Source organism: Thunnus maccoyii, chromosome 5 (assembly GCF_910596095.1).
Source record: "Thunnus maccoyii chromosome 5, fThuMac1.1, whole genome shotgun sequence".
In the NCBI taxonomy this organism is placed as follows: Eukaryota; Metazoa; Chordata; class Actinopteri; order Scombriformes; family Scombridae; genus Thunnus; species Thunnus maccoyii.
This window is the reverse complement of record NC_056537.1, coordinates 18787838-18815783: the sequence shown is the minus strand read 5'-3', so window position 1 is coordinate 18815783 and position 27946 is coordinate 18787838. Positions and strand designations below refer to the sequence as shown.

Below are 27946 nucleotides of genomic sequence, written 5' to 3'. Positions count from 1 at the left end.
TCCACTGATCTTCCTCGGGTAGAAATACTAACAAAATAAACAACAAAATAACAACTACTCTAACTGGAAAAATTAAAAACATATCCGAGCCAATATACTATTATACCAAGCACGGGAAGTATGTATTGGTGTGTTTTGTTATATTGTTAAAAAGCAAGATGCTCAAAGCCACTTACTCGTTTGATGACTGTATTCAGATAGTCCTTAAAGGCAGCGTTAGGCTTTGTCTTGGACATGCGCAACATTAACTGTTCTAGGTGACGCTGCTCAGAAGAAATAACTAGGCTACTAACTTTTTATTATATATTCATATTATACGTTATGTTAAGTATGTTGTGTCGCTAGGCAGTCATGTTATTGTTTAGTTTCTGTTTCATAGTACTAGTTTCTCTTAGAATTATATGTATACCACGATTGAATCAAGGCCTACTGTAAGCAGAACACATTTGAGGTAACTTCCACATTTCCACAGGTTTAACCTGAAATTCTAATAACACAAAGGTTTTTTTGGTGGCAGGTTAGGCTATATTTCCTCTTTTTTATACAAGGGAAATTCTGATTGATGATTTATTTATTAGTATATGTCCTATGATAAACTGAAACAAAGGTTATATTACTGAAGAGTGATTACATACAGTATAATACTTTGGGGAAATTTTGCACTATACTTGTACTTTTTTGAACTTCGAATTGGGACTTTTAGTGAGTATTTTTACAGAGTGGTATTGCGGTAATGATAACAGCTAAACAATAACATAATTAAGTGTGTGCCTGTTTTCTGTGTATAAGTAAACTCCAACTGTTGAGAGAGTTACACAGACCTGAAATAGACCCATACTATATGGAGCCTTCTGCCAGGTGGATTCGTCTGAATTAAATCACAGAGCCTCAAGCTTGTCATCTCTGTCCAGTCACACCATAGGTTGGTATTTTTGGCCAGTATGTATCTATGAAGACAAATATCTGTGCCATCCTGAAGAGGGAGTCATCCCTCAAGATTAGGTTACACATGTATGACCATCCTTAAGTGCTAATAAAATAACTCTCTTCTCACCTGGACACATTTTAAAGGTTAAATCAGGACAGTATAGGCGTCATTCGGAGGGTTGTTCCTTAAATAACATTTTCAACATTGTTGGCCCTCTTGTTTATTACAACACATAGAATAATTACAGAATGACAAGAAGATGACTTGAATAAAGGAGGTGTCAATTGCAAAATAGCCACAATGTGAATGGTACATGGCAATTGCACTGAACTGAACTTGATTCCCATATAAAATACAACACTGCTTTTGCTCATATAAGCCCAAAAAACATATCTTCACTCTCAGAGAAGTGAAGCATGTCAGAGGAGGCTGACACCATCAAGGTCAACACTTTGCTACTTTTAAAGGATGTTAACAGCTACACGCCATAAGGAAGAAAAGGGTAAAATGTAACATTAAACCAATGTTTACTTTCTGGGTCATACTATACAGTCACGCCACAAAGCATACACATGCTATGTGACAAGTGATTCCCATGCAGATGTATTCTGTTTTCAGTTCAAACGCAAGAGCGAGAGGGCAGAAGGGTTCAAAAAAGTGATGAAAAAATGGAAATTCATAATGCATTTTTTTGGTAATCCCACATAAACCTTTAAACATCCTCTTTGAAATAAGAGAAATATTAGTTGTGTGTTCAGTCACCTCACATCAAAGGAATGTCCTTGGTTTCAGTCTCAGCTGTGGTGTTTATGTGTGTTACCACAGTCCAAAGATATACTGTATAAGTCAGGTGAAGTAGCCTGAAGTAGCCTGGAATCCCCCCAGTGCATGCTGTGACTCCAAACTTTCTGTAACCCTGAATAGGAATAAACAGGTATGGACAATGGGTGAACGCTGCAGGTGGAACTTTTGATGCTATTGCTCATGTCTGTGCAGAGGTCATAGTACACCGAGCCAAAGCGCATGTCCTATATATTATATATTGAGGCAGAAATAAAGCTCCTCAAAAACATCATTTTTTGTTGATTTTTGGGTCTGGCCAACCAGTGTAGCCAACCCTGTAGTTGATGTGAACCTGGAGGCGGCAGGGTACATAGACAGAGGGTGGGGGGGTGTTTGTAACTATACAGTTTTGCACCCTGGTCCCCGGGCAGGTTAATCCGGACATGTTTTTAATAGTGGCTGGGTGGGTGCACTGCATTGTGTAGATGTCAGACATAGCAAAAGAAAGGTTATTGAGTATGGCAACATGACATCTGCTGTGGACCAACACTAACAGAAAGAACTATAATGTCTATTGTTCTTGTATTTGTGTCTGTATATCATTAGAGTGGAATAGTCACTACAAAATCACAGTTGTAAAGGAAAACAGTATTATATATATATATATGTGTGACTTTTTTTTTTAATTCTCAAATTACACCACAGATCAGGATTTGAGTGACTATAAAACAAATACTTTACTTCAAATTCATGACAGGGTCCATCAGGTTTGCTGATAGGACATTATCCTTTCTAACTGAGGTGATAATCATAACAGCCATTTAAGAGTTGTTGAGTTAACAAACGGAGCTTTCCCATTAATCCCTGGTGACCGACCAATAATTTCTGACTGACTGGTGGGCGGTGTCACAGGCCTGGTATGTGAGTAGTGGGGAAAAGAGAAGACATCTCACTACGTGCTTTTTCTCTTTGTACCACAGATATCAACCTGAATTCACAGCTGACGAGAGTCTGCTCTTACATTACTGATATCAATTCCCTTTAAAACGTTATGATTTTATTTGGATAAAACTTGACAGAAACTATTGATTTGCAGAGCTTAAGGTTGCATTTGTGTTTAACAGGATTTGATCATAGGCTATAAATTCATTAAATATCAAACCAGGTTAGATAAAATGTGACTCTGTCATTACATTCAGTGTGTTAGCGAAGTGGTTATTGGTATAATAAACTAATAAGGAAATATTGACTTTATATTTTGAAGGAAAAGTTGTAAAAAGATTTGTAAACTAACCATTGTAACTACAAAGAGACAGAAAGTAGCAGGATGTCATTATTTTTCAATAGAAACCTGTAACACAAGACACCGTGATTTCTGACTACACAGGATCCTGTTACTGCTTTGTAAACCAGAGGATGGGCGTTAAGGGGAGTGGTTCATCTTCATAATAGACTATCTTTGGTGCATCAGTCTGGTATATAAAAGCCAACTGCAGTTAAAAAGTCATACTGATATCTATCTGTTGTATATTTATGATCCATGTTCTGATACTGGAGGTGTCATTTTCAGTGACTGGACTCTTTTTTTGTTTTTCTTTGTCAAATCCTTTTTTATCCTTATTGTGTCTTTGTCAAGGGTTCAACAATGTCTGATGAGTAAGTTCTGTCATCACACAATTTAAGTTTTTTTCTATTTGTTTATTGGCCTAGGAAACATTTCATGTCTGTATTTCTGTATGTGTGTCTATATTTAACGGTGTCTCCTGTTTGCTTGTGTTTCTCTGATTTCTGCGGTCCAACAAATTCCACATGGACAAAACAGTTACGTAAGTTACAGCCTGCATGTCTTACCCTGCTATCTGACCGAAAAAAATTGGAGAAAGCATTACAAAATAATGTTCAGTGAAGCTTAAATTCACTTTCTTTATCTCTTTCTCCTTAGTACACGCCAGCACCCATGGCCCCCAAGGCTGAGGCAAAGGTAGTGATACTTGAACTGACAATGTGTTTATGAATAATAGTCCCATTGTACTAACCTGCCAAGTAGTTTGCATGACAGCATCATATCACTCTGCTGAACAGCTTCCTAGAAGAAAACAATATTACAAAGCAAATGGGGCACAGAATGATAAGATAGGATAGGATTCAAAATTTAAAGATAAGCTGAGTTGTACATCATCATCTCATATTATGACTACTGTACTATATCATATTGAAACTGATAAGTTAAAATGTAATTGTTCGCAAAGATCAGTACCGCAAACCCAGAGACACAACGATACTAATAATAAAACTTTCTCAACATAGCTGACAGCCTGAATGAATGATTTCAGCCTCTAAAGGGTGTACACATGGACTAAATAACTCTCTTCTTCATTAAATCTTTTGTTGATGTGTTTGCGAAATGTAAACTATGTTTTGCTTTCATTTACATCTTACCAGGTTTCAGAGATAATATTTAATATCTTTGAAGTACACTGAAAGTAGAGAGAGTTGTGCTGTTTAGTTTACAGTGTCATACTGACAAATGTGTCTAGACTTTACTGCTATTTTCAGGGTAGGGAGACATTTTTTTGATTGTTTTACATAGAGGCAGCATGTATTTAGACGAGAAAAATAACTCTTCTCATAGCTGAAATACTGGGCTTTGTAAGCAGCTGCTGTCTTTGTATAGTGAAATAACACAGTCACATTCAGAGTAGTGAACCTGACAGTAAGCATGCCAGTTTGTACCAAACTATAAAAATGGAACTTATGCAGGTAAAGGAATTGCAATTTATCTCACAAATGGTATGTTTAAATTGCATTTATCTCACAAATGATATGTTTAAATTGCATTAAAACTAAAAAGTCAGCTTTAATATGTGATATTTTGTATTATTTTCAGCCCAAATGCAAGATTTCAGCCTCCCGGAAGCTATCATTGAAGGTAAATATCACATAACTTATAAATAAATAGTCATATGTTAACGTATTAGCTTACAAACTGTACATAAAACTGTCAAAATGAGAGACATGTAAAAATCAACAGGAAAATTATGAGCACCAAGATCTCAGGCACTCTGTTTCATCTTTGACCTGCTCAGATTCTCTTGCTCACTCGTGCCACGGAGGAACTGGAGGCAGAAAAGGCTGCAAGAGAGGAAGAGAAGGTTCGCTACCTGGGAGAGAAGCTTCCACCGCTGCAGCTCACTGGTTTAAACATAGAAGAAATGCAGGTGAGAGCCACAAACAGTCAGAGAAGGTAAAGCATAAAAGGTTGTGGTCCTAAAACTAACCATAGAACATTGTTTATGCAAAGAAATAGTGATAAAAGTGTCTTATTTGTGTATTTGTGTGCATATATGTGTTTGTGGTTTTGTTTTATAGAAATTGTGTAAGAAGATTCATGCCATGATTGATGGGGTGGATGAGGAGCGGTACGACTGTGAGGCCAAAGTCATGAAGAACAACAGAGATGTATGACATCAACACAAACCAGACTGTGACACACAATATTTTAGTGATAAAAAAATATGTCGAAATGTCGAAAATAGAGGTAAAGAAAAAATGTTATTTATTAACATAAACTCACCAGCAAAGCTTTTCACCATGTCTAGATCCATGAGTTGAAACTAAAAGTGCAGGACCTCGGAGGGAAGTTCAAGAAGCCGGCCCTGAGGAAGGTAAGAGTGTCAGCAGATGAGATGCTGAAGGCTCTGTTTGGATCCAGAAACAAGGGCTCCATGGACCTGAGGGCAAATCTCAAATCTGTGAAGAAAGAGGACATCAAACAAGAGAAGGTATGCCTACTCAAGTAAACATATAGGGAAGAAAAATAATGAAACTGCAAAGACGTAGTGGCCTGAATGTGTGTTTCAAAAACTTTAGGAGCTGACCATGGACGTGGGTGACTGGCGTAAGAACGTTGAGGCTATGTCTGGAATGGAAGGCAGGAAGAAGATGTTTGATGCTGCTGGTGGCGTTCAATAAAAAAGCTCCTCCAATAACATCGCGTGACGTTAGGGAGTGATACTGAAACTGAAGAATACATAAAATGATAGATAAAAAAAATAAATAATACAACAAAAATGCACAACTGACAAAAAAGAAAAAATATTAAAATATTATAAAAATAAAAATTGCCTTGGAGGATCATGCTTGATGAAGCTCAGAAATATGAACTTGGTTTACAACAGCTGGCTTGCAAGTTCCTGCACTGGTCTTTGTCAATTTTTTTTTTGCTGCATTTAGAAGCTGGTGCTGGTGCTAAATGTAGCTTATTCTTCACTCTATTACTGCAGTACATAACATATCTACAGCCCTTACAGTATAATATCAAATTTATTTAATACAACTGACTTGACATTGTCCTTTCACACAGTTATGAATAACATATCATAGCTGTTTCTCATGTACAGTGTCTGCTGAGCTATGCCATTGAATTACAATGACAAAGCAGCAGATATATATTTTATGTCAGAGCCAGGATATACTTAGCCTTTACTCTTGACTGGAATGTATTCCTCTCATATAAACAGTAGACACCGTCACACACACCAGTAGCTGTCCTTGGGCATCAGTGAGATAGAGGTTGAATGACTGAGCGACGGGATGGAGTTGGCAGCCTCCAAGGAATTTATGGGGGCCTGGTGAGCATCTGTGCAAATACAGTATGTGCCTGTCTGAATGCCGTTACTCATACTATGTGGACCACTTTCATCACTATTGTTAAACCTTAAAACCGTCCTCACCAACCAAACATCGCACCAAACATCTATATTTACTGTAAATTGTCTCTGAAAAGTTCACCGACACATTATTTGTGCTTTTACTACAATTCAGGTAAGCTGAAAATTAGGCAGGGACCCACATTGAGGGAGGGTAATGGTCCCATAAAGCCATAATTATGGGTGGCCATTTTTCTGCCGCTGGCTGTGTTTGTGTGTGAGCTGTTCTGACACAGCTGAGCTATGCTGTGGGTGGTACATTTGTATGCTGCGGGTCTGCTAAATATTAATAGTAGAATCCATTGGGAAGCGAAGTGCCTCCCGCATGCCAAATTACAGCACCACATCTTTTCTTTAACATTGTCAAAGAGAATGTCTGCATGGAGCTCAAATCCCAACTGGAGACACTTCAGCCTCTGTAGCCACAAACTTAATGGACAAACTTAGAGCTTTGCACAGGACCATGCACTGAATGACTCCCAAGACTCTTGTGTTTTTATTTTAGTTCAGATCTTTATTTTTCCTCGAGTGGAAATTTGATTTGCAGTAGAGGGAAAAAACATAAACACAACAAACAAGAGGATACGGGACATTAATCACGACAGTTACAGTAAACCAACCCCCGCCCAAAAAAAGCATTTGTTCGTCATCAAACCACTGGAATAGTAGCCATAATAAAGTGCTGCTGAGAAGTGCAGTCAAGGTTTAGTGCACATTAAGTGCATTTATTGTACTTGGAGCAAAGGAAAATTTGAATTCGCTGGCTACTTTAACAATATTGAACAAACGATTTTTGTTTTGCACTGAAAGGTTCTCATACAAGTAATTAAACAAAAGGTTAAAACAGACTCAATAAAGAATTTGTAAAATAAAGCCATCAGTGTCTTGTCCACATTAAAAGTATACAGTCTGCACAGAAAGTGAAGTGAGTATATTCAAACAGCTTTAAAAGGGTGTCATACATTCCATAGAGACCAAAGTGATCAATCAATTGAAGCTAAAACAATTTCCTAAATGTGAGGTTTTAACCCAACAATGAGAATTTGCAGAAATGTGTACAGTACAGGATGAGGAGGCACAGACTGCAGACTGAAACTGACAGAGATGTCATGTAAAACAAAACATGTTCAATCTATTTAACGGCATAATGCTTATTGTGGAAAAAAAGCTTATCCCACAAATTGTGTAACCTCTTATTTATCTGAATTCGAAGGCTGTAGGCATACAATTGACAGCTAGAATATCTCAGTTTTGTAATTTTTCTTTCTTCTTTGTCACTTTTCTTAGGCCATTACTTGAAAGAAAGGCAGCTATTAAAAAGTATATAAAATGTAATGAAAATAAAGGCAACAAAAACATTTTTTGGAGAAATTTATTCCGCAGATTTGTCAAGGCAGTGTAAATGGAAAAACCGGTCCCTGAGAGAAGAGAATCCCACACCGTACAGTAAGGCTGAGGTGAACTCCCAGCGTAAAGAGTGTCGAGGTATATAAAAAAAAAACCAAGGAAGTGATGTAGGAAAAGGGAAAGCATCAAACACAACTCTCACAAAGTTTGGCAGCAGACCAGAATTTGTGCAGCATCTTTAGTGAAATGGTTCAAGATGTATCAATTTTAATTTGACAGGCACAGCAGGTTCATTAAAACGGAATGTGAACAGATATTAGAAAATGCACCATTAGTCTTGTCTTAAATAACAATACAACAATGTGATAAAAACACAAGATCATGTTATCATTCACTACATCAACAGAATATTTCCTGTCTGTGTTTCTTGTGTGAAAACAGTATTACTCCCAGTTAGGATGGGAAACTTCAGGAACTGCTGAGCCAAACAAAGTAGGTTTTGAGATTCAACAAAACAAATATTATTTTGGAACAAAGAGCCAAAAATTAAACTCAGCAGGTAGATCAATAAAAAGATTATGAGCTGGTGACAGACATAAATTACAGTAAAAAATAGCTCTTGACTGAAGCGGCCCTTCATGCGGCATTTACACACACATTTGCTCAACTTTCAAATAAGATCTTTGGTGAGTGGCAGTGTACAGAGAATATGCATATTCATTTTCGATGTTGAATATAATTCCGGTTTTCTCAGTTGTATCATATTTGATTACTGTTTCGTAATCAAATATGCCAGTATTGTCTACATCAGCTGACACCACGAAACACACACACACACACACACACACACACACACACACCAGTCTAAATTCATTTCAGCATTTCAAAGCAACAGTTTCTCTTACAAAACTTAATGATACACTCTTGAAAAATCACTTCAGTTGTAATAATCTTTCCAGTTTAAGGCTTTTCCTGACTGGTCTGTAAAATCAGCCCTCAGAGGGCCCAGTACCTGAATAACAGTCACAGCAGAAGGCACAATTAATATTGATGAGAACAAACAGAGGAGGGGGCGCTCAACAGGTACAGGAACTGAGGTACACTTTTGTCTTTTGTTACTAGAAGTAACATAAAATGCAAATGGAAAAAAAAAAATCCTACAAACATTGATATAATAAATAGAAAGTTTTCCATAATTTACAACATGACAAATAAGGCTGTGCTAACGATACACACAATCTGCAGTCAAATACATGTATTTAATTTAGTCACAAACAAAACAAAGACATTTTTTTTCCCCAGTTAAGACTAATGTGCAAGACTCGTGATCTTTAAGATATAAGACACTTGTGTGTATATGTCCTTGGAGTGTCATTGAAAAGTCCAGTTTTGTGGATCAGGTTAGTTCATTGCAGCAGGTAGTGCAGATTATTGTGGTCTCAGTCAGCAACATGGTGCACAGCAGTATCTTCATATATAATATCACATAGTCAACAGCACTCATCGGCCAGTACCCTCTCAGTAGTCAACAGTACATCCAGTGAAATGAACTCAGTAGTATCTCCATGGCGATGACCTTCACTGCTGCCACATGTAAGCTGCTGTTTCATGTCTCATAGAGCTGGAGAGACTGAAGACAGCATCCAGTCCTATATCACCCTGTTTGATCGATAAGCAGGTGTGACGATTAGGCAGCAGGAATCATGCTCCGGCCTTAGTGCTCTGGTTGCCGTGGTTGTAACCGTGGCGACAGGTGCAGCAGGCAGGTGACACGTGGTCACCTGTGGCTGGGTGACATGCGTCGGTTCCACATGCCACGTTTGGAGTGATAGTGGTGGAAGAAGTTCCTCAAGTAGATCCTCTCCACTTCCAGTCCTGCCTGGAGGATCCTAGAGCAAAGAGCAGAGGAGAGCGTTTGGTATTCTCATGTTTCGTTAGCTTTGTCTTTTTTGTCTTTCCTCATCTCTATCTGAATCAGTCAGAGTTGCTTTTGACAGCTTTAAGGAGCATGCTACAACTTGTCAAGTGCACGAAAGTGGAGAGACAATCAATCTAAAATGAATGAGATTGCAAGCCTCTCATTTAAAATGTGTCTATTACTGTTGGTGCAGAAATGTGTATTATCCTCTTTCATGATAGATTTTTCCTACTGAGGCTCTTTCTCTTTGATTCTAAGGGTCTGACTCCAAAATCTTTCTCATAAATGTTTAAGATTGCTGAAAATGTTGTGCTATTAAACTTGTAACAGTGCTGATATGATCTATTTACCGTGTCGAATCATCTACGTTTATAATTTGGCAGTTATTTATGGGAATGAGTAATGTCCAAAGAACAACAGGGACCAGAAAAACAGAAGGGGCCAACAGCTATTTTCCAACAGAGCTTTCTTTTTGTATTTTTCCAGTAAAATTAAAGGAAAGGAAAAAGTGGCCAGCAATTATTAGAAACAAACAATTTGAGTCTATCCATTGACATTCAGGAAGCGAGGAACACACCTGTCGAGGAGCTCCCAGTCTTCTCCTCCCCAGCGGTCTGTGAATTCCTTCGTGTTCATTCCTCCCACTGCGTCCAGATCGGACTTATAGATCCCCAGCAGGCCAAACCCATTAACCTCCCAGTAACCTGCAAAACAGACGGTCACATTTTCCTTCAGATTCGATGTTGCTTCACATCCACACTAATTCTGTTCTTCATTTCCTGGGGCTGTTTTTATTTACAATACTTTTTCACTAGTTTTGATATGCATCAGTCATAATATATGTCTTACTGTGACCACTACCTTTTTCTAAGGTCTCATATCAAGGTGAGCAAGACATCATTCTCACGAAGCTACACCTGCCACTTGTTCTAACCTGGCAGGATTAGATGCTGCAACACAGGTGTAGCCAGTATAGATAATTTCAGTGTGTGTGTGTCTGCAGGCAACAAACTGCAACAAGTCCATGCGAGAACAAAAGAGGAAGACATGAGACGTCCTGTAGATTCTCTTCGATCTCTGGAGTCACAAATTTACACGTTTACCGTGGAAGAACAAGCTTCCCAGAATGGTGAGTAGTAATACAAAGAAAAACGGAGGGGAGCCATCCAACGCAGGAACGTGTGGAAACTGCTCAATACATGCACGAACAAAAAGACTGGGAAAGGCAGCTATTCCTGTTAATCCAAACCAAAGTTTCTCACTTTTCTGTTCCATTTTGGATTAAATCCCACCGTCTTCCCTCATGTCTCTTCACTGTCTGTCTCCCTCTTTTCTGTACATCTCACAGGGTTTCTACACTCACGTGGAAAAAAAGTCTCACTGACTTTTTAACATCTTCTCGGTGACATTTAAGAATTTTAAATTGGGATATTTTGGAGTAAAGCGTGAAATTGTTTTGATCACGTATTGTCTATTTTTATAAGTAAAACCACTGATTTAAAAGAAGCATTTATTCTAGATCTACTGCTATATGAACAGCCCATTTATTCACTTCTGATGATGTGAAGTCACTGAACAGGTGACCTTTTGATAACATGACATAAATTTAAGTTCTATATTTCAGTTAAAGAGAGTACTTTCATCTATGATATATCCATAGATGAGTGTATCTGTGCCTACCTTTGGCCTCTGATGGCGTGGACCCACAGTTCAGTCTCATAACTATTGGAGCAAAGGCCATGTATCCCTCCACACAGTGTTTCCTGATGGTTTCGATGATGGAGGGAGGGAAGTGGATGTGGAGGTCACAAAGAAACACAATGCTGTGGTTATCCTGAAGGAGAATGAGAGGGAAAGATTAACAACATGAGATGTATTATTGCTATCTTTTGATATTGCAGAGTGATGTTGCAGGACTCACATTTATAAGGCTGACACCTGCTTGCAGACCAGCGGAGCGCTCGAAATTCCCACCCAGCTTCACATACTGGTACCTGGAAAATTCCATGGGTATAATGATATTCTATACATAACCTTTATAATGAGCTTCACAAGTTTGTATTCAGTATAAAAGTCCAGCAAACACACACACACACCTGGGGAGAGAGGATTTCTGTAGAGCCTTCCTCACATCCATGTCAGTGCTGTTGTAGTCCGTGATGATGAGATTAAAGTTAGCATCTCCGGTTGTTCTGAACATTTCCTCCATGTCAACAATCAGCTGCTGCACCCACCGAGCCTGGTTTTTAACTGAGGCAGACATGCAAACAAATAATTGTTTATTTCCACACTAGGAGATTCATGGAATCAGGTAATGCATGAACAAAAACTATAAAGAGGCCTGTGCTTTTAAAATAACTGCAGCCACAAGAAGTTCAGTTTAACGTTTATTAGCTGATATAATTTGGCTTCTACTGTTCATCAGCTCAGTCATTATCACTATGTCTGAAATGTGTGCAGGTAATCATGTGACGTAGTGTTGTATATACATGAACACCTTAACATTTCACCTTAACATACTGTAGTATGACAACAGTATTATAAGAAGTAACAATTTAGAGAAAAAAAAAGCCATAAACTAGTGTATCTATATTCCAATATTACATCTGGTGCATTGTTATGAAAGATAAAACAATATCAAGAAAAAGGCGCTCAGGCACTGAACTGATGCTCCAAAGTCAAATGTATTGAGTAAAGGAAATACCTGATATCAGCAGATGAAGACATATTATTGAAACATCATAGTGGTAATCAATATATCTTTTTTTGGTGAGCATCAGTTCAGTATCTTGATACAATTTAGAAAACAAACACACAAAAGAATTCTGAATAATATACAAGTATCCTTCAATAGAGAAAAGGATCAGTTAAACATTAATGTAGAACAAATATTTCAACATTCACTTTCTAGACTCTTAGAATCCTGTAAGAAGCACAATGTTTACATTAATAGTATTGTTTATTAGTATTGCCACATTATCCTTATCAATATTTCATTACTTGAGTAAATAAAGACCTCTGTTACATGCCTTGTGGACAATTACGTCAGCATCAGTGATAAAAACCACATTATTATTGTCGTAGATTGTCTAACCACCAGGTGTTGTTCTCTCCAGGGTGCCAACCAGTACGTCCTCGTCTTCAACTTTTTTTTATGATCACTTCCCAGTAAGACTTTCCTTACAATGCTCTGGTTCACTCCCATAAAATGTAACAATGCAACGGTCAACTGAAATATTGACTTTCTACAGCTTCAAATCTTAGCTTGTTGCTAAATAATAAAACACAAAGCACATAATAGAGGCCTTTGTTTGATTAATGAAATACTGACAAAGATTCTTTGAGACACCTATTAAGGTCAATATTTAACTTTCTACTGGACTCAGAGTCCAACATGGAAATGTTGACATACTGAGGTTTTATGTTGTTTAAAAGCCTTCCCATATGGCTGTTATCTAAATTGCCTTTACCTTTAACACCCGAGTACCTTGATAAGGAATGTCTGTCAGAACGGCAAAAGTTGAAACAGAAGCCAACATATGACAAGAAGCACAGTAAAGCACATGATAAAAGAATGAGCATGGCTACAGGTAGATGTACAGTACCCGGCACTATGAAGTGGACGGTGGCAACAGGATTCCAGCGGAAGCCCACCGGGTTACACAGCAACATCTGAGGTTTCGGCCGCTGGAAACCTAAGTCTTTACTGCGTTGCCTGCTGTGGTGAATCAGAGCGTAGATGTAGTGTGACAGGCGCAGCACCTGGCCGTTCACATCTTTCAGCACCAGCTCCAGGAAGTAGCGGCTGCCCTGAATCCCGTCCACACGCTTCTCCACGTTAACCACACTCACCAATGTGAACCGCCTGCACAGACACAGAGGGTCAAAAGCGGTATGAAACAATTGTGTAATCTATGTACATGATTGTACTTGTCTAATAATATTGGAAGTGTGTTTTCAAATGTGCAGGACTGACATGCCAGCAGGCATTGTTCAGTTAGGTCGGTGGTTCCCAACCTAAGGGTCTGGGCACCACCAAAGACAAATTTGAGGGGTTGCAAGAAACAGAAGGAATTGGGAAAAAACAGCAGTATTTTTTTCTGACTTTTCTCTACTCTTTGCATTTTTTCTTGTAATATACTGCATAATCTTCTAAAAGTGTTGAAAGAATCTGTGAATGGAAACTCAAACTCCTTGTTTGAACTGACCACAACTTATAGACACATATGTGACCTGTTAGAAGGTTTGCATGTAAACATTCATCAATTTTAAGGGGTCGAAAGCCAAAAAAGCTGAAAATAACTGTCAACTGTTACTTTTTAGACATAATACAGAAAATCTGACTGATTCCTTCTATAAATGTTTCTCATAATTTGTGATGCACAGGTACAGAGGTCTATACACAAACTTACCCATAGTGCTTTTCATTGAGTTTGTCCATGAAAGCTTTGACAATAGGCAGAGCGTCACTGGAGTGGAGCAGCAGGTTTCCAGAGATGTTGCAGCGCAGGTCGATCCAATCTGAGCGCTGTGCCTGCAGGTCCAGGTGGTTGACCTGGAAGGTCTGGCTCCAATTCACCTCAGTGTCATACACCGACGCAGGGGTAAGATCCTCATCATCGGCACCTTCAAAGTCTCCTCCTGGTCCCCATAGAGAGTCTCTTTCACCCTCTCTGGTGTCTCGCCTACTCTCGGCCCTATTGTGAATCTCGTCTTCCTCCCCTACTTGATCTTCATTCGTATTCACCCTCTTTTTGACCATTTTGCCTCTAGTGATCATCTTAGCTCTGTGGATACTATTTTCTATGTCATCCTGTAGAGGTACATTCATCTCTATCTCTTTTTTCCTCAGGTTTTTTCTGGTATCCATCTCCCTCTGATTCAGCCCTACTAAAGGGCGATTAATGTCCCTCTTGGGAGTGATAAAACGCTTGGTGTCAACTTGCTGGAGCTCCATCTCCCTGTTTACATACCTCCGCTGCTTGGCCCCTGTGGATTTAGTTATCGGAGCGTCCCTCTCTAAGGCTTGAAGCTGCGAGTCTTTGAGTCTTTGGATTTGGGTATGGTTCATTTTTCGAGACCTCTGGATATGATGCTGTTTATAACTGAGCTGCTCTGACGGGATTATTGGTCGTTCTTTTGCCCCGGGCTGCACTCTGTCCACCGGTATCGGTGGATTAGTCCGTGCAGGTCCCTCAACTATCTCTATTGATTTCAGCTTTTGTCTCTTTGCTGGTTTTTGCTTCCCTCTCAGCTTTATCTGCTCTACTTTTTTAACGGGGCCCTCAAGTTTCAACTCTGTCCAGTTCTGTTTCAGATTCAGGTAATGTTTTGAGGCTTGGGTTGGCACTGACTGCAGAGTTTCAGCTGGTTTCTGTTTTTCTGACTGAGGCTGTGGGACGTCTTTTCCTTGCCTCCTCTGCATCTTATCTATGTGCAAATTTGTGTCAGAAGAGTTCTTCAGGGTGTTGTTAGTTTCTGCCGTGACTAAGGAGAAGAGTTTGCGCCTGCGTTTTTGAGCATAATCGTCATAATCATCCCCATAGTCTGGAAAAAGGTTGTTATCTACATGCCGGTCCGGCTTTGCTCCGTTTTCTCTTAGATAGGCTTCATTGTCTAATTCGTATTCCTCATCTCGGATTAACTTCCTCCTCTGGAAACCAAAATCTGACATTCACCAGAAGCAGAGACAGAAAAGGAGAGTGAAATGGACTGACAATACAAATATTTTCCTTTTTTTAAAAATGAAAAGTAGAATTAGAAAATACCTCTGGCTGAGTTTCCTTTTTCCTGCACATCAGAACGGTCTAGTCTCATGTATCTGGAGAAACCGAACCTGGAGAGAACAGGATATAACGCAAAATTATGCAAAGATTTAGAGGTTTTTATTTGCTTGATGTTACTTGAAAATCACAAACTGCAGTTTTCAGATGAGATTCCCCCTCAAAAAACACTCTCTGCTGTATAAAAAATTCTTAGTAGATTGAGGGGTACAGCACCCTCTGTTGGTGATACTGTAAAACCTACCCTTCTTATTGTATGTATTTCCGTTTAGTACAGTATGTCACAATAAATCTTACTACATATGTATCTATACTTTGTCATGTTTAGCGCCTGAGGTCTCACATCTTCATGTAGTAGGGGCTCTCAGGGTAGAAGCAGCTGTTCTCGGTCTCCATGTGTGTGAGTCGGGTGTAGTCGTTGGGGTAGATGTAGGACATGTGGACCTGGGGAGATGAAATGAAATGCTCTTAAAGCTATGAGAACTTGAACGATGAATCATGAAATCTTGTTTAATAAGGGTTATATACTATATAAGTATGTGTTTTTGGATGTAAACCGAGATTTGTTGTCAAGCAACGTTTAACACTACGCCTAATTTAAAGAGACTTTAGATCATTAAAAAAAATCAAGTAATGAGACTTTAGAAATATAGGTTGCACAATCAACTGAAAGAATTCAGACGCCTTGCTTACTAAATGCGCTTTCAGTTGTTAGTATGGTGGTGCAATTTAGATTCCTAAAATAACTCGGCACAAAAGGGGCAAGTTCAGAAACAAAATAATAGAGGGCCATAAAAGATAGAAAAAGCTTCCATATCGCTCTGGGGCAACATAAATAATAAAAATTGCTTTCTCACTAGAATATGGTTCTTCAAATCCAACACTGTATTCAGGACCTTTGAGGTGTGACTGCTATGCTCTGAGGAACAATATGAGGTGGGGCTCAAGCAGTAGAAATGTCAAATAATAAAATAAACTATATAAATACATACAAACTGGAGTCCTTGGTAACGAAGCAGAGGGAAGTCTTTGATTGTATAGCTGGGATTGTACGAGCAGTCGGGCAGAACACCACGTAGGAATTCGCTGTTTATCAAAGGCACTGCAAATAAACACAGCACACAGATTTGAGACAAGATTACTTTTTGAACTCTTTGTTCATTTAGTAAGAGGAAATAGGTTGCACCATATTTGCATCCGGGATGGTAGGAAACAAGACGGGTAACCTATCTGTTGTGTATCTGTCGTGTGGCAGAGAAATAGAGCAGGCGAGCGAAATCTCTCACCTTGGTACAGAGTGTCTCGTGGGTCTTCCCTCAGCATGTCCGCTGTGGCACTGTGCTGTTTTGTTGGGGTGTGTTGGTGGCTGGCGGCTGTCTGTGGTATGTGGGCAACATCACTCATCAACAAAGCAGACTCATCTGTGGGATAAAACCACAGGGCATTAGAATAACAAGCGCTTATTCTGCAACAAAAACCACTGAACTGATATGCACTTTTGAGCATCCTTGCAGGATAATAAAGGCAGACACAGTTTTGGATTATGAGACGCCGTGTGATGGAGATTTTCCCTGATCTCTGGACACCAATACAAAATTCACTGAGTAATGTTTTCTCAGGCAGCAGGAATGATGTGTGGGGGTTTGTGTACTTACTAACATAGAGGGAGATGTGCTTAGATTCAATAACCATGAACCTAAAGCCTTGGTCCAGGAGCTTCCACTGTTTGAAAATGAAGACAAAGAGCTGTTTGTCTTTTCCACTTCATTATTCACATTGCAAATAAAAATGAGCACAGATTTGATATAAGGGTTGGAAAAGGAATGAGGGTGTGGACATTTTTTTATGACTGTGCTGAGTCTAATTACTTACTGCCACCTCCACATGGTCAGTCCCTCTGTCGTTCTGCTTGTGGATAACTTCAAAGAAGTACCTCCTCTGAGAAGAAAGCCTGTAAGACAGTAACAGTTCATATTTAGTACTACATATCAAACAAACCTTTACTGTTTCTTCAAAGAAATACAATCATGACGCTCCAAGCACAGGATCTGGAGGTCATGTAGGTCCTGGATGGCTGCAAAAAGTCTCTTTCTGCTGCCTCTTGAGACTGATTAAACAGAAATATATATTTTTTATCAGTATAGGTTTACTTGGTACAACTCAAACCTAAAATCTATCTTCTGCACTCATATTTTCTGGATATATTTCTGAAAACGTCTGAAACTGAAACTACAAGCAACATGTGTATGTTTGTTTACTTTTGCTGCTGTATTTTTCTACTTTCCCTCATGCATGTGTTAAACTTCATACATTTTAAATAAATCAGAACTTCTAGATATAAAGTTCTCCTTCAAACAGATGTGTCCTCCTTGAGCCTCTTGTAAAAAGACACTTTGAGCAAACACTTACACTCTTATGGACTTAGGGTAAAATGTTCAGGTTCTCACAACATCAAAACAATTAGTACAAACAATACCACCGGGCGTGTACATAAACTTAGCGTTGCTCTTGATGACTGATGTTTACATTTCCTGTCTAGAGTCAACTTATCAAACTGGTCTTGATTATGTAGCCTACAAAATTTCCTGCCAAGTGCCAGTAAACCACACCCACACCGTGTGACAAAAGCTTTCTGTCATGCTAGCAAAAATGCTACGACATAGTTTGAAGCAGTGGTTTAACTGTTTCCACGTTCTGTGTTACAACGGTTATGTAGAGAGTTAACCACATCAGCTATTCTACACTGGATTCCCAGAAGAGCAAATACATTTTTACACAGAAATGGTTACGCTTGGGCTATTAGGCAAGAGGTGCTTACGTCTAGACATTACTTTGATGTGGTTAAAGAGACGCTTATTGCACTTCCACATAGGTTGGGGACTTGCAATAAAATAAATAATGGTCATAATTGGTGCAGCGGAGACTGTGACATCTCTTTGACATACATTTTTGGCCCCTAGTGTTGGTTAAGCTCTTAAAAATACTGTATACTACTTTTCCCATAATGTAACTCAATAATGTCTTTCTGTCAGACCCTCCCTACATGTAAATAATATGATATTTAAGAGTAGTTAAAGGCAGGTGAAATGTATTCTCTCAATTACTTTCTTACTATGACTAATGGGAGTCAACAGTTCTGGTTATTACAACTGAGAGATTTCCATCTGTGTCTTTTATTTCCTGTGCTCTCACTGGTTTAACTTGGAAAGGCCTCAGCTGAGAAAAGGTGACGTCACATATTTCCATGCACCAATCAGAATTTTAGCAATATTTGAATGACAATCTGATGAAAGTTGTTGGGTGATTTGTTTATGCTACCAGAGGGAGAGGTCACTGTCAATTAAAGATGATCAAACATACTCACAGAGTCCAGATGAAGCGGAGTTTTTGAGTCATATATTTATTCCCCCAAACTTAACCAATTTTTGCTTTAAGAAATACTGAAAATTTCAAGTTTTCAGGGGCTTTAACAACTGAGTTTTGTCAGTCCGGCAAGAGGACAGTTTTTCCTGAAGCAGAGTTAATTACAATGTATTATATGTTCATCCACTCGCATTGTTGACCTCAGCAGTTAATCAACAACGGAATCTAGTCTGGCGTCAACTCACCTAACTGGTCTAGAGGTCTGACTGGCATACTTCTCAAATTCACCAGGGGCTGTCCATTCAGTGCCAGTCTATAAAAAAGGAAAAAACCCACATGCATACAAATATTACAGTGACGAGTATAAGGAAATTAGCCCCCAGCCCTCTGCCCCTTTGAGAAGATGATAGACATTCATACCTTTCCGACCCAGGCCAGTAACTGCAAGTTGAGGGGAGAGTCATCTGTGCTGAGCCAGAATTCAGAGTTGTCATCAGAGCTCAAGGCAAACACAAACTCCCCTGAGAGACCGGAGAGAAAAAAGAGATAAAGAGACTGATTGAAGGAGAGATAATTAGTGTGGTATCAGGCTGGAACAAGATGAGAAAGTACACGTTGTACCGTCAGAGAAAGGATGTAGATAACCAAAAATCCTGAGCCCGTAGTTGGTCCACTGAGGAGAGACAGCCAGCTTCTGCACTGTAGTCCTGGACTGTAAGAGCAAGGAAAGGGAAACACAGAGACTGAGCCAAGATGTTTACTCAAAGTGAGACTACACCTTGAGTCCAGGGACATGAGGATCTAGCATGTGGATGTAGAATGTGACTCTGAGTGGAAACAACTGTGAGCGTACATGTGCCTTTGCTTGTGTCAGAGTGTGCGCTGCGGTGTCTTTGCCACATAAAAGCAAGAATTGCTTCTCAGTCAGCAGAACATTTTGTTTTAATGTATGTGCAGTTGTTACACAGATGTATGTGCTTGCATGATCTTGATAAAGTCGTCTTCTTGTAAAAACTGAGATAAGGAAAATGTTCTGCCTCTAATCAGATATACACAAATCACTGGTTCCTTCCTTCTTAAGTTTCTATACATTAACTCATGAATTCAAAGTGACTTATGAATAACAAGTAGAAAACGTTTCTATTTTTGAATGACACACCATACAAACAACAAGAGCTACTGTTGGGAAACCAAAAATGTAAATTGTCAATTAAAAGGAATAGTTCAACATTTGCTGTCTTGCCAAATTACATTACAAGTAATTTACAATACAATTAAATTACAAGATCAACATCACTCTAAGACGTGGGAGTAGTATCAATCTTCTCATCTAATTCTCAGCAGGAACACACATAAGTGATTCTCCCGAATTGCCACATTACGTATTTATACATAATTATTGAAAATGAAGTGAATCGCAAGGATCAGGCATTAGGGTTTGACTCACATGGGGGTACAGTGGGTAGTGCAAGTTCTTGCGGAGACCAGCTGTAGAGCTGCCACACCAGTCCTCAAAGACATGCAGATTAGCTTGTCCCTTATACTGCAGGCAGAGAGGAGAGAGTCATGACGATGCTGGGAGCTCATCAGTGTTTGTGCTACAGTCAGCAGTGGGACAATTAACCATCTGGCCTTAGTACTTGGCGAACTAAAACCAATAAACATTTGCAACAGATTTGTTTAGATACCACTTCACAATGCATTGGCAGCACTTCTGCTCTCAACTACCACCTATTTCCTATTATAATCCACCCTTCTTCCGGTGTAATGTACTTCAGTTCACGAGAGTTCAGCCAAATAACACAACAACAGATTGTCTCCCTTACCTCTGGTGGTATCTTATGACATACAGATAGTTTGGGGGCAGGTTTTAAGATAACCGCCACTAAGATTTTTACCTCCACTCCAACACAATGGAGGGAATTTGTATTTTGTTTGTGGTCCTCACTGTATTATTAAATGACATAAAAAAATAAAATACAACTTATCTTTACAGAAACCCATCACCCTGGACATATGTCACTGTGAAGCATTTTTTTTCATTGGAACTACCTTTTGCCAAAGAAATAGTCCCTATAAAAACTGTTGACAGCATTTTTTCGTAGATTATCAAGAGTAGCTGAGGCACTGTTTCTGGAAAAAAAATTCAATTGGGTGGAGGCAGAAATCTCAGAAAATAAGACCAAAACTATCTTAACGGGTGGATACTGCTAGAGCTCAGGAGTAAATGTTTTTATGTAATTTGGGTGAGTCATGTTTATACACAGGTAGACAATAACAGGAACTGGGTGACAATGAAATGACGGTACTCAAATTTCTCTTCCCCCACTTCCAAACCATTCAATGAAAGTCAGTTGGAAACACAAGCACACACACACGCGCACAAGAAGGAAGTTGAGTTTCAGCAGAGAGCCCAGATGTCCTGTAAACATACACCTCTGTGACATCTGCCAAAGAAGCCGTGTTATTTAAGCTGTGTGTATGTGTGAATGAGTGTGTTGAGCGCAGCAAAGGGGCACGCTACTGCGGGTTGGAGCCAAAACCTTTATATTACCTGTCCTCTAGTAGTTCATCAGATTTCATTAGTGGTCAGGCTAAACACTGCTGTCATCAGCACAGTCGGTTAAATGTTAGCATGACCTGGCTTACAGGAAGACTGTAAAATAATGACTCAAGGCATTTCACAGCCTGCTGCCTGAGTCTATAAACATGAGTTTTCCACGTTTGAGATCAAAGGCCACTCGATTGGGAGAGCATTTAGTTTTTTGACAGTGTATGAGTTTTATAATCACATATTGTCAATGTGTTCTGTGAATTCAGCAGGACTTGAACTTGTGAAAATACTTCAAAGATACAGTGATTTCTTTGGTTCATAAGCGACGTATAAATTCACATCCTCTGTTTAAAGTAGTTTTGTCCAGCAGATCCAACATATATTGTTCAGAATCTTCTCAAATTATGCAACTGTAATTTACTTCAACATTTACAGTCATTTCTCATGTAAAAAAAACACACATTCAACACTCTTTGACTGCACATCAAACGTGTTTAGATGTAGGAATGGGTGACATATATATATATATATATAAAATGTTCTTCCACCATAGACTCCATCATAGATTGGGCCTTTAAAGCTCCCACACAAACATGATCACTCGCACTATTTACAATGCGAACATGAAGTCTGTAGAGCCAAACGCACAGACAGCAACAGCTTCCCCTAAACATGAAATACGAGTTGCAAGCAACTGGCAAAAGTACAGCCCAGCCCTGCTTAATATAGTGGAAACATGATGACTCTAATACAGAGCAATAGAAGCTGCTCAGACAACCTCTGCTGCTGGAAACACGCTGCACATAGAGGCAAATGCACTGAAGTGGGAGGGGAAATGGGCAGGTTGTTCAGAGTTCAAAAGAGGTGAAAGAGGGTATTTAAGTATGCAGGCACCCTTGGACACACACACACACACACACACACACAAACACACCTCTGGTTTCCAGGCTTGTGGAATATAACTGGAGCTCCAAGCAGCTGAATCCTCCGGAGAGTCTAGTTGATGGTCCCTTCTGACCTGGAAAAACACACACACACACACATTAAAGCCACTGTCTTTAGCTTGGTTTCCTTCACCCCATCACAGTTTCTATTACTACCTCTTTTTCCATGCACCGTCCTTACCCTTTCGTCAGACATGGCTCTCCGCCAGCTGCTGCCTTCAGCTTCAGGATTCATACCTGAGGAAGAGGGTGAAAACAATCAGCGCAGCGCACGGTTGACGAACAAATATGCAGCGACTGTGCACAAATACAATCACTGTCACATGGTCTCTTCAACTGACTGATTTGTTAGGTGCAACAGGTTGTTATTCTCACACTGGCATCCTACCTACTTTGCATTCAACCTAATTGTATTCTAATCCCGAACTAGTGTGTGGTTTGATCTGCTCCTGATGTTTGGTGACATAGGAAAATCAGTTAACTGAAGGACTCAGCTGCCAGGTGTGGAAAGAGGGAAGCACACATGTATGAGTAACAAACTCCTGTAATAGTTAAGCTGAATCTCGAAACAGCACATACATAGTTCTGCTGCATATCTACATCCACAAAAAACACAAGCACTCCTGCAACTACACAGGCTGTCGACATACAATGTCATAAACCTAATATGCTTGATTGTGGATCACGTACTACAGGTGTTACCAGTCTTTCTTATACAAGATGCTTTTTTCATCCATTTCTTGCAGGTTTATGTTGCATGAACAATGAAGCCCAGTGTCCCAACTGAGTCCCACCCACTCCCTGTCCCAATTCAATGCTGATGTCCACTGCATGTAACTCATCTCAGTCAGAGCCTTCAATGAGCAGCGACGGCACTCCTGCGTTGGCAAAATAATCTTCAACACAGAAGATAAATAAACGTTACTCCTTTACCTCCTCCGTCATCTTTCAAATTATAGGGCAGTGTGTATTTTAAAAGACCTCAGTGTTTCATGTCTTTTTTTTTTAAGAGCTTGTGGTGTCAGTGAGTGAACTGATTGTGGTTGTGGACTCGGCATCTGTCATTATCACAAGGGCGGAGATTTCCAAGCACACACACGCTTGAGACACGGGGCCAATTTTGACAACGCACATAATTCTAGAGTGGTGGTTAAGAAAAGCAAGAGAGGAGTATTTTTATCTTCATCTGTACTCCAGTCCTCCTTCCGTTGCCTTTTTTTTACTCATGCAGTCGTCAGATACAATCATTTCAAAATGACTGGCATTGCTTTGTACGGTGAAATATAATGACTCAAGAGTTGACATGTTTTTCAGATAAAAAGGAAATTGCTGCAGTTCTTTGCTGGCTTTCAGCTACTATGCATGGCACACAAATCACATCTGAACAACAAAGAGACTGGAAGTTTTTCAAGTGGCGACTGTATTAATGCGATGTTTTGGTCTATTTTGGACACCGATTTAGCACAGCTACTCTCCTGAGGCAGCTGAAAAACAATGTTCCCACTGGAAAATTTGCTCTACATCCTGTTGTACTTGTGTGTAGAGAGGCTGTATTTAATGTACAGTATAGAAAGTCAAATATACAGTTTAAATAGTCTACACAATTAAGAGGGAGTGGCACACTCCCTCTTAACACACTGAACAGACCAACAGGTTTTCTCCAGTAAGCAAAAGCAGCAAAAGGGAGGATAACGAAAACTCCAATTAAACCTTTTCCACCAAAGGATTATTCAAAAATACAATAGACGTGTCCAGTACATCATAACATTAAGCCACCTACCCACACAGGCATTTCTCCACCGGGACATTTATTAACTGCAGCACTTCATACGTTATCTATGTTCTTAAGTGCCCATGTGACCTACATGTGGGAAAAACAAGCCATCCCTGAAAGACCCATATCTGAAGAGCCAAGCCCAAGAGCACTCCTGTGGCAACCCGTATTGCATGTCTCAATCATTCAGTTTCTCGTCTGCAAGTTGGCAGGTGATGAAAACGTTCCTGCCCTGCTGCACAGGAGGAAACCGGAACAATCGACATTTGCTGTTAGAATGCTTCTGGGTTTTTAACTTGGACACACAGAGCCAAAGAGCTTTTTAAGGAAGACTGTGAACTTCCTAATCCTAATGTTAGATACTCTGAGGGGCCCTTTACTGTAGTTTTATGATGACATGGACTCATTTCTTTACTTAGACTCTCTTTGATCGCTCCTGTTTTGTTTCTGGTATTTTCTTTTACTATAAAAAGGTTCACAGGGGCTGATTATAAGATAAGTAGAACAATGAGGTTTGTGTCTGGTTAGTAACTTGTCAGAGCAGTCATCAAGATGAAGCAACTGTGAAAAGAAAGAAGTGCTTCATGATAGGTTACAGACAGTATCTGATCTATGTATGAAATAGAGTGTTGATTTTGCAGAAATTAATCTTTGATTTACCGACTTAAAGATTTATTGACCAGGTGTAGATTGATAGTATTTAATCAAGGCCTGTGTATAAAGATGTCATGATAATACTTTGTGATGTAACCCTGCGATATGTTTCTTGTCTGTGTGTGACGTTTTCAGGGTGAGAAATAATTGTGAAAACAAAAGAAGAAAATCTAAATCTATCAAAATATCTTACATTTTGGATGATTTTGAGAACTGTCTATTAATCCTAGTGTCCAGTACTTTTAAAGTGTATCCCTCTATTTTCAAAAAGCCTCACTAACTTTTACACTAGTATCACAATTACAAATACGGACGGCAGTCACACACTAGCTTAGGCTATAAAGGCTGCTGTATGTGGCAGTGGTCCATGTAATCTACTTGTCCCTATAAAAATAATCAATAAATAAATATGAGGGTGTAACAAGAAAATCTCTTTTCAGATGAGTTATTAAAACTCCTGGTGAGCCATGAAAATCAGAGCAAATGTGTATCACTGTCCCCAATAAGGACACATGAGCGCAATTTCCTAGTAGTCAAGTTGCAGCACTTTTGGTCACAATCTACATTTTAACTGTCTCAAAACTTACAAAATCTCTCTTTCAACTGTCTGCTTTTTATCTTCATTACCTCCTGTGATTGGTTATAATTTGCTGAGAGCAATTTAATAACAGAAATAATTGCTGTTACCTGGAATCACCTAATTTGACACTTTTATGGAGAGTAAAACTGATGCAACTGGTTTTGCATAAGGCTGTCAGCTATGATTACAAAATCATAACATATCCTTCCTTTTTTTCTACATTGAGGCGTGTAGATACTTTGATAAGAGTTTGTGTCTTCTGCTTATTAAGTGTAATAAATCTAGATTACTGTCACGGATGAAATTAACACTTCTGTTGCGCTTGTTTTTGACACATTTTGATCACCACAAACAGCTTAAACAGTAATGAGTTTGTTTTAACCTGTCCAACCCTACCTGCCATTCTGCTATTATGCATTTAGATCTTCACACTGCTCTTTCTGATCATCTGTTTGGCTTTGCAGAGTCCTTCCCTCGAGAGGAGTCCCACTGTGACGAGGGGGCTACAGCCCTGGAATGTGTAGATAGGCAAGCCCTGTAATGTAGGTCTTAGGCATGTGTTTACACGCCTGGCTTTGTTCAAAGTGTGTGTGTGCGTGTGTGTCGTGTGTTGTTATTTCTCTCTGGTGGGCAGACACCAACCTGACTATTTCCACTGTTCTCATCTCCATCTATGCCAGTGTGGTGACACCCTGATGTTATACTTGGGTGTGAGTGCAGTGGAACAGATGGTAGGCTGAGGTGTAAATAAAGTAAAGGGGGCAGGAAGTTTGGTTACCAAGTGTTAGACAAGACTTCCTTTAGAGTCTAAACCTGTGGTCTGACCCCCCGACCTCCCCATCCCCCCTCTCTCTCACTCGCTCTCTTTCTCTAAACACACTCTGTCTTTAAATCGACCTGTTGTTTCACCTGCTGTGGGCTCATATTTCCTGTACAAGCTCACCCAGCATCATTAGTGGAAAGAAAAAGTAGAAATAGCAAAACAAATATTCCTGTTAATGCTCATACAAAGGCTCATAAGGAATATATATGAGTTACTCTATAATGCATTTATAGTGATTTAATACATAATTTACTTAATTTTATACATAGTGAGTGACCAGAAAAATAGAAAAAACCTTTAAAATTATTGTAATTCAGTACAATACAATATTCCTCATATTTCTCCCACTTTTTGTTTTTTTTTTTAATTTCCGAGGGTTTGTTGTATTAAAATACACTGCATTTCATCCTAAAACTCTTTTCAAATCGAACAATTACGCATTTATGAATGAGGTGGAAAAAATATTGGAAACAGCTTTGAACATTTCCAATTCAACACCAGTGCGTAGCATCTATAAAATGTGTCAGAAATGAGGGAATAGTTAATCAGCTGAAGAAGAAAGCTGAAAACAAAGCGAACTGAGGTAAGTTATCGCATATCTGTTATCTATAACATTGTGTCTGCTTTTTCTGGTCACTTTCACCTTTTTGTAATGTTGCACTTTCTTTTTCACCTGTAGCTACGTGACGCCTTTAGTTTTACTTTTTTATAATCCTACAATTGAGGTTTTGTATCATTTCCACTTGCAGGCAGCTACAGGTTGTCTATTCGGCGCAGTGTAAGTGATGCATTACTTTTACAAAAGTTTAAAGGGATAAACTCTTGAGTAAGACTTGTCGTAAAAACGTCTGGACTGGTCAACTAGACAAACTTACTGGTCCCACTGCTCCATGCTTTTGCAGCAACCATCTCGTGGTAGACGGCCACCGCTCCGACCAGCAGAATCGCCCCGAACAGAAGATATCTGCCATTGCGCCGCAGTTTCTTCAGAGGGAAAAACGTCGCGATCATCTCGGCTCTCGGGTGAAACCTCCTCCCGAGGAGTTACTCATCGGCCGGGTCACCCGCTTTGTCATCAGGAGGGGACCGACCCCACGCACCGTCAGCCCCGTCCGCTTGCCTGCCGCTGCTCCAAGTTGGGTGCGCACTAACACCGGGGCGCCCCGGTTATCCCCCAGTGCGCACGGCCCCTGGTGGCTCTCATCCCCGCGAAAAAAAACCTCGCAGTGACCGCGCTGACCTCCACGTCTCGTCCCACTGTGGCGTACAAACAACGGAGTGAACAGTTAGACCTCACACCAGCTTCAGTGCACACAATTTGATGAAGACACACAGGGGGAGGTCGGGATACAAGCTCCGCCTTCAGAGTAAAATCGTAACCATGTCACACTAGCGATTCAATAAACTTAAACGTATGTGCACTCAAAAAGACTTGACTATATTAACTTAACTTGCTTTACATCACTCATCGCATGTATATATCTTTTGCTGATGTTACACTGGAGCAAAAGTTTAAAGATATGTGTCATTTAGGGATTTATTTTGGAAAGTGATACTGGGAACAGTATCGTGTATTGCAGCTAACTTGACGTCATCGCGAGTGGTTGGAGGGAGGAGTGAACCTGGGCAGCACCCAGCAACCCTGTACCTGTAACAGGTAGTGGCAACATTTACAAACACTTTAGAGCTTTTTAGCTTCCGGGTTTTATCAACAGCCGCACATTTATAATCATATATATTCATATTGTATATTATAAGATGTAATTATTCAATTTCCTTCGAGGAA

The 27946-nt window shown here is 39.6% G+C and overlaps 2 protein-coding genes across 2 annotated transcripts; one reads left to right on the top strand and one right to left on the bottom strand.

The window, feature by feature from the left end:
• Positions 1–267: 267 nt before the first annotated feature.
• Positions 268–5776, top strand: tnni1c (troponin I, skeletal, slow c). Its single transcript, XM_042412260.1, has 8 exons — positions 268–451; positions 3534–3537; positions 3654–3692; positions 4599–4640; positions 4798–4929; positions 5081–5170; positions 5311–5493; positions 5582–5776. Exons 1-8 carry the CDS (start codon positions 402–404, stop codon positions 5681–5683), a joined length of 642 nt encoding a protein of 213 aa, XP_042268194.1. The 5' UTR covers positions 268–401; the 3' UTR covers positions 5684–5776.
• Positions 5777–6928: 1152 nt separating this feature from the next.
• b4galnt3b (beta-1,4-N-acetyl-galactosaminyl transferase 3b) lies at positions 6929–27508 on the bottom strand. The gene is made up of 20 exons (XM_042411439.1): positions 27036–27508; positions 22511–22566; positions 22320–22403; positions 20279–20374; positions 19453–19543; positions 19252–19352; positions 19077–19144; positions 17341–17419; positions 17124–17190; positions 16755–16889; positions 16461–16570; positions 15812–15912; positions 15454–15521; positions 14098–15352; positions 13291–13550; positions 11782–11935; positions 11607–11679; positions 11366–11519; positions 10263–10389; positions 6929–9656 (listed from the first exon to the last, which is right to left on the bottom strand). The coding sequence occupies exons 1-20, from the start codon at positions 27169–27171 to the stop codon at positions 9545–9547; spliced, it is 3327 nt and encodes a 1108-aa protein (XP_042267373.1). The 5' UTR covers positions 27172–27508; the 3' UTR covers positions 6929–9544.
• Between the last annotated feature and the right edge of the window lie 438 nt (positions 27509–27946).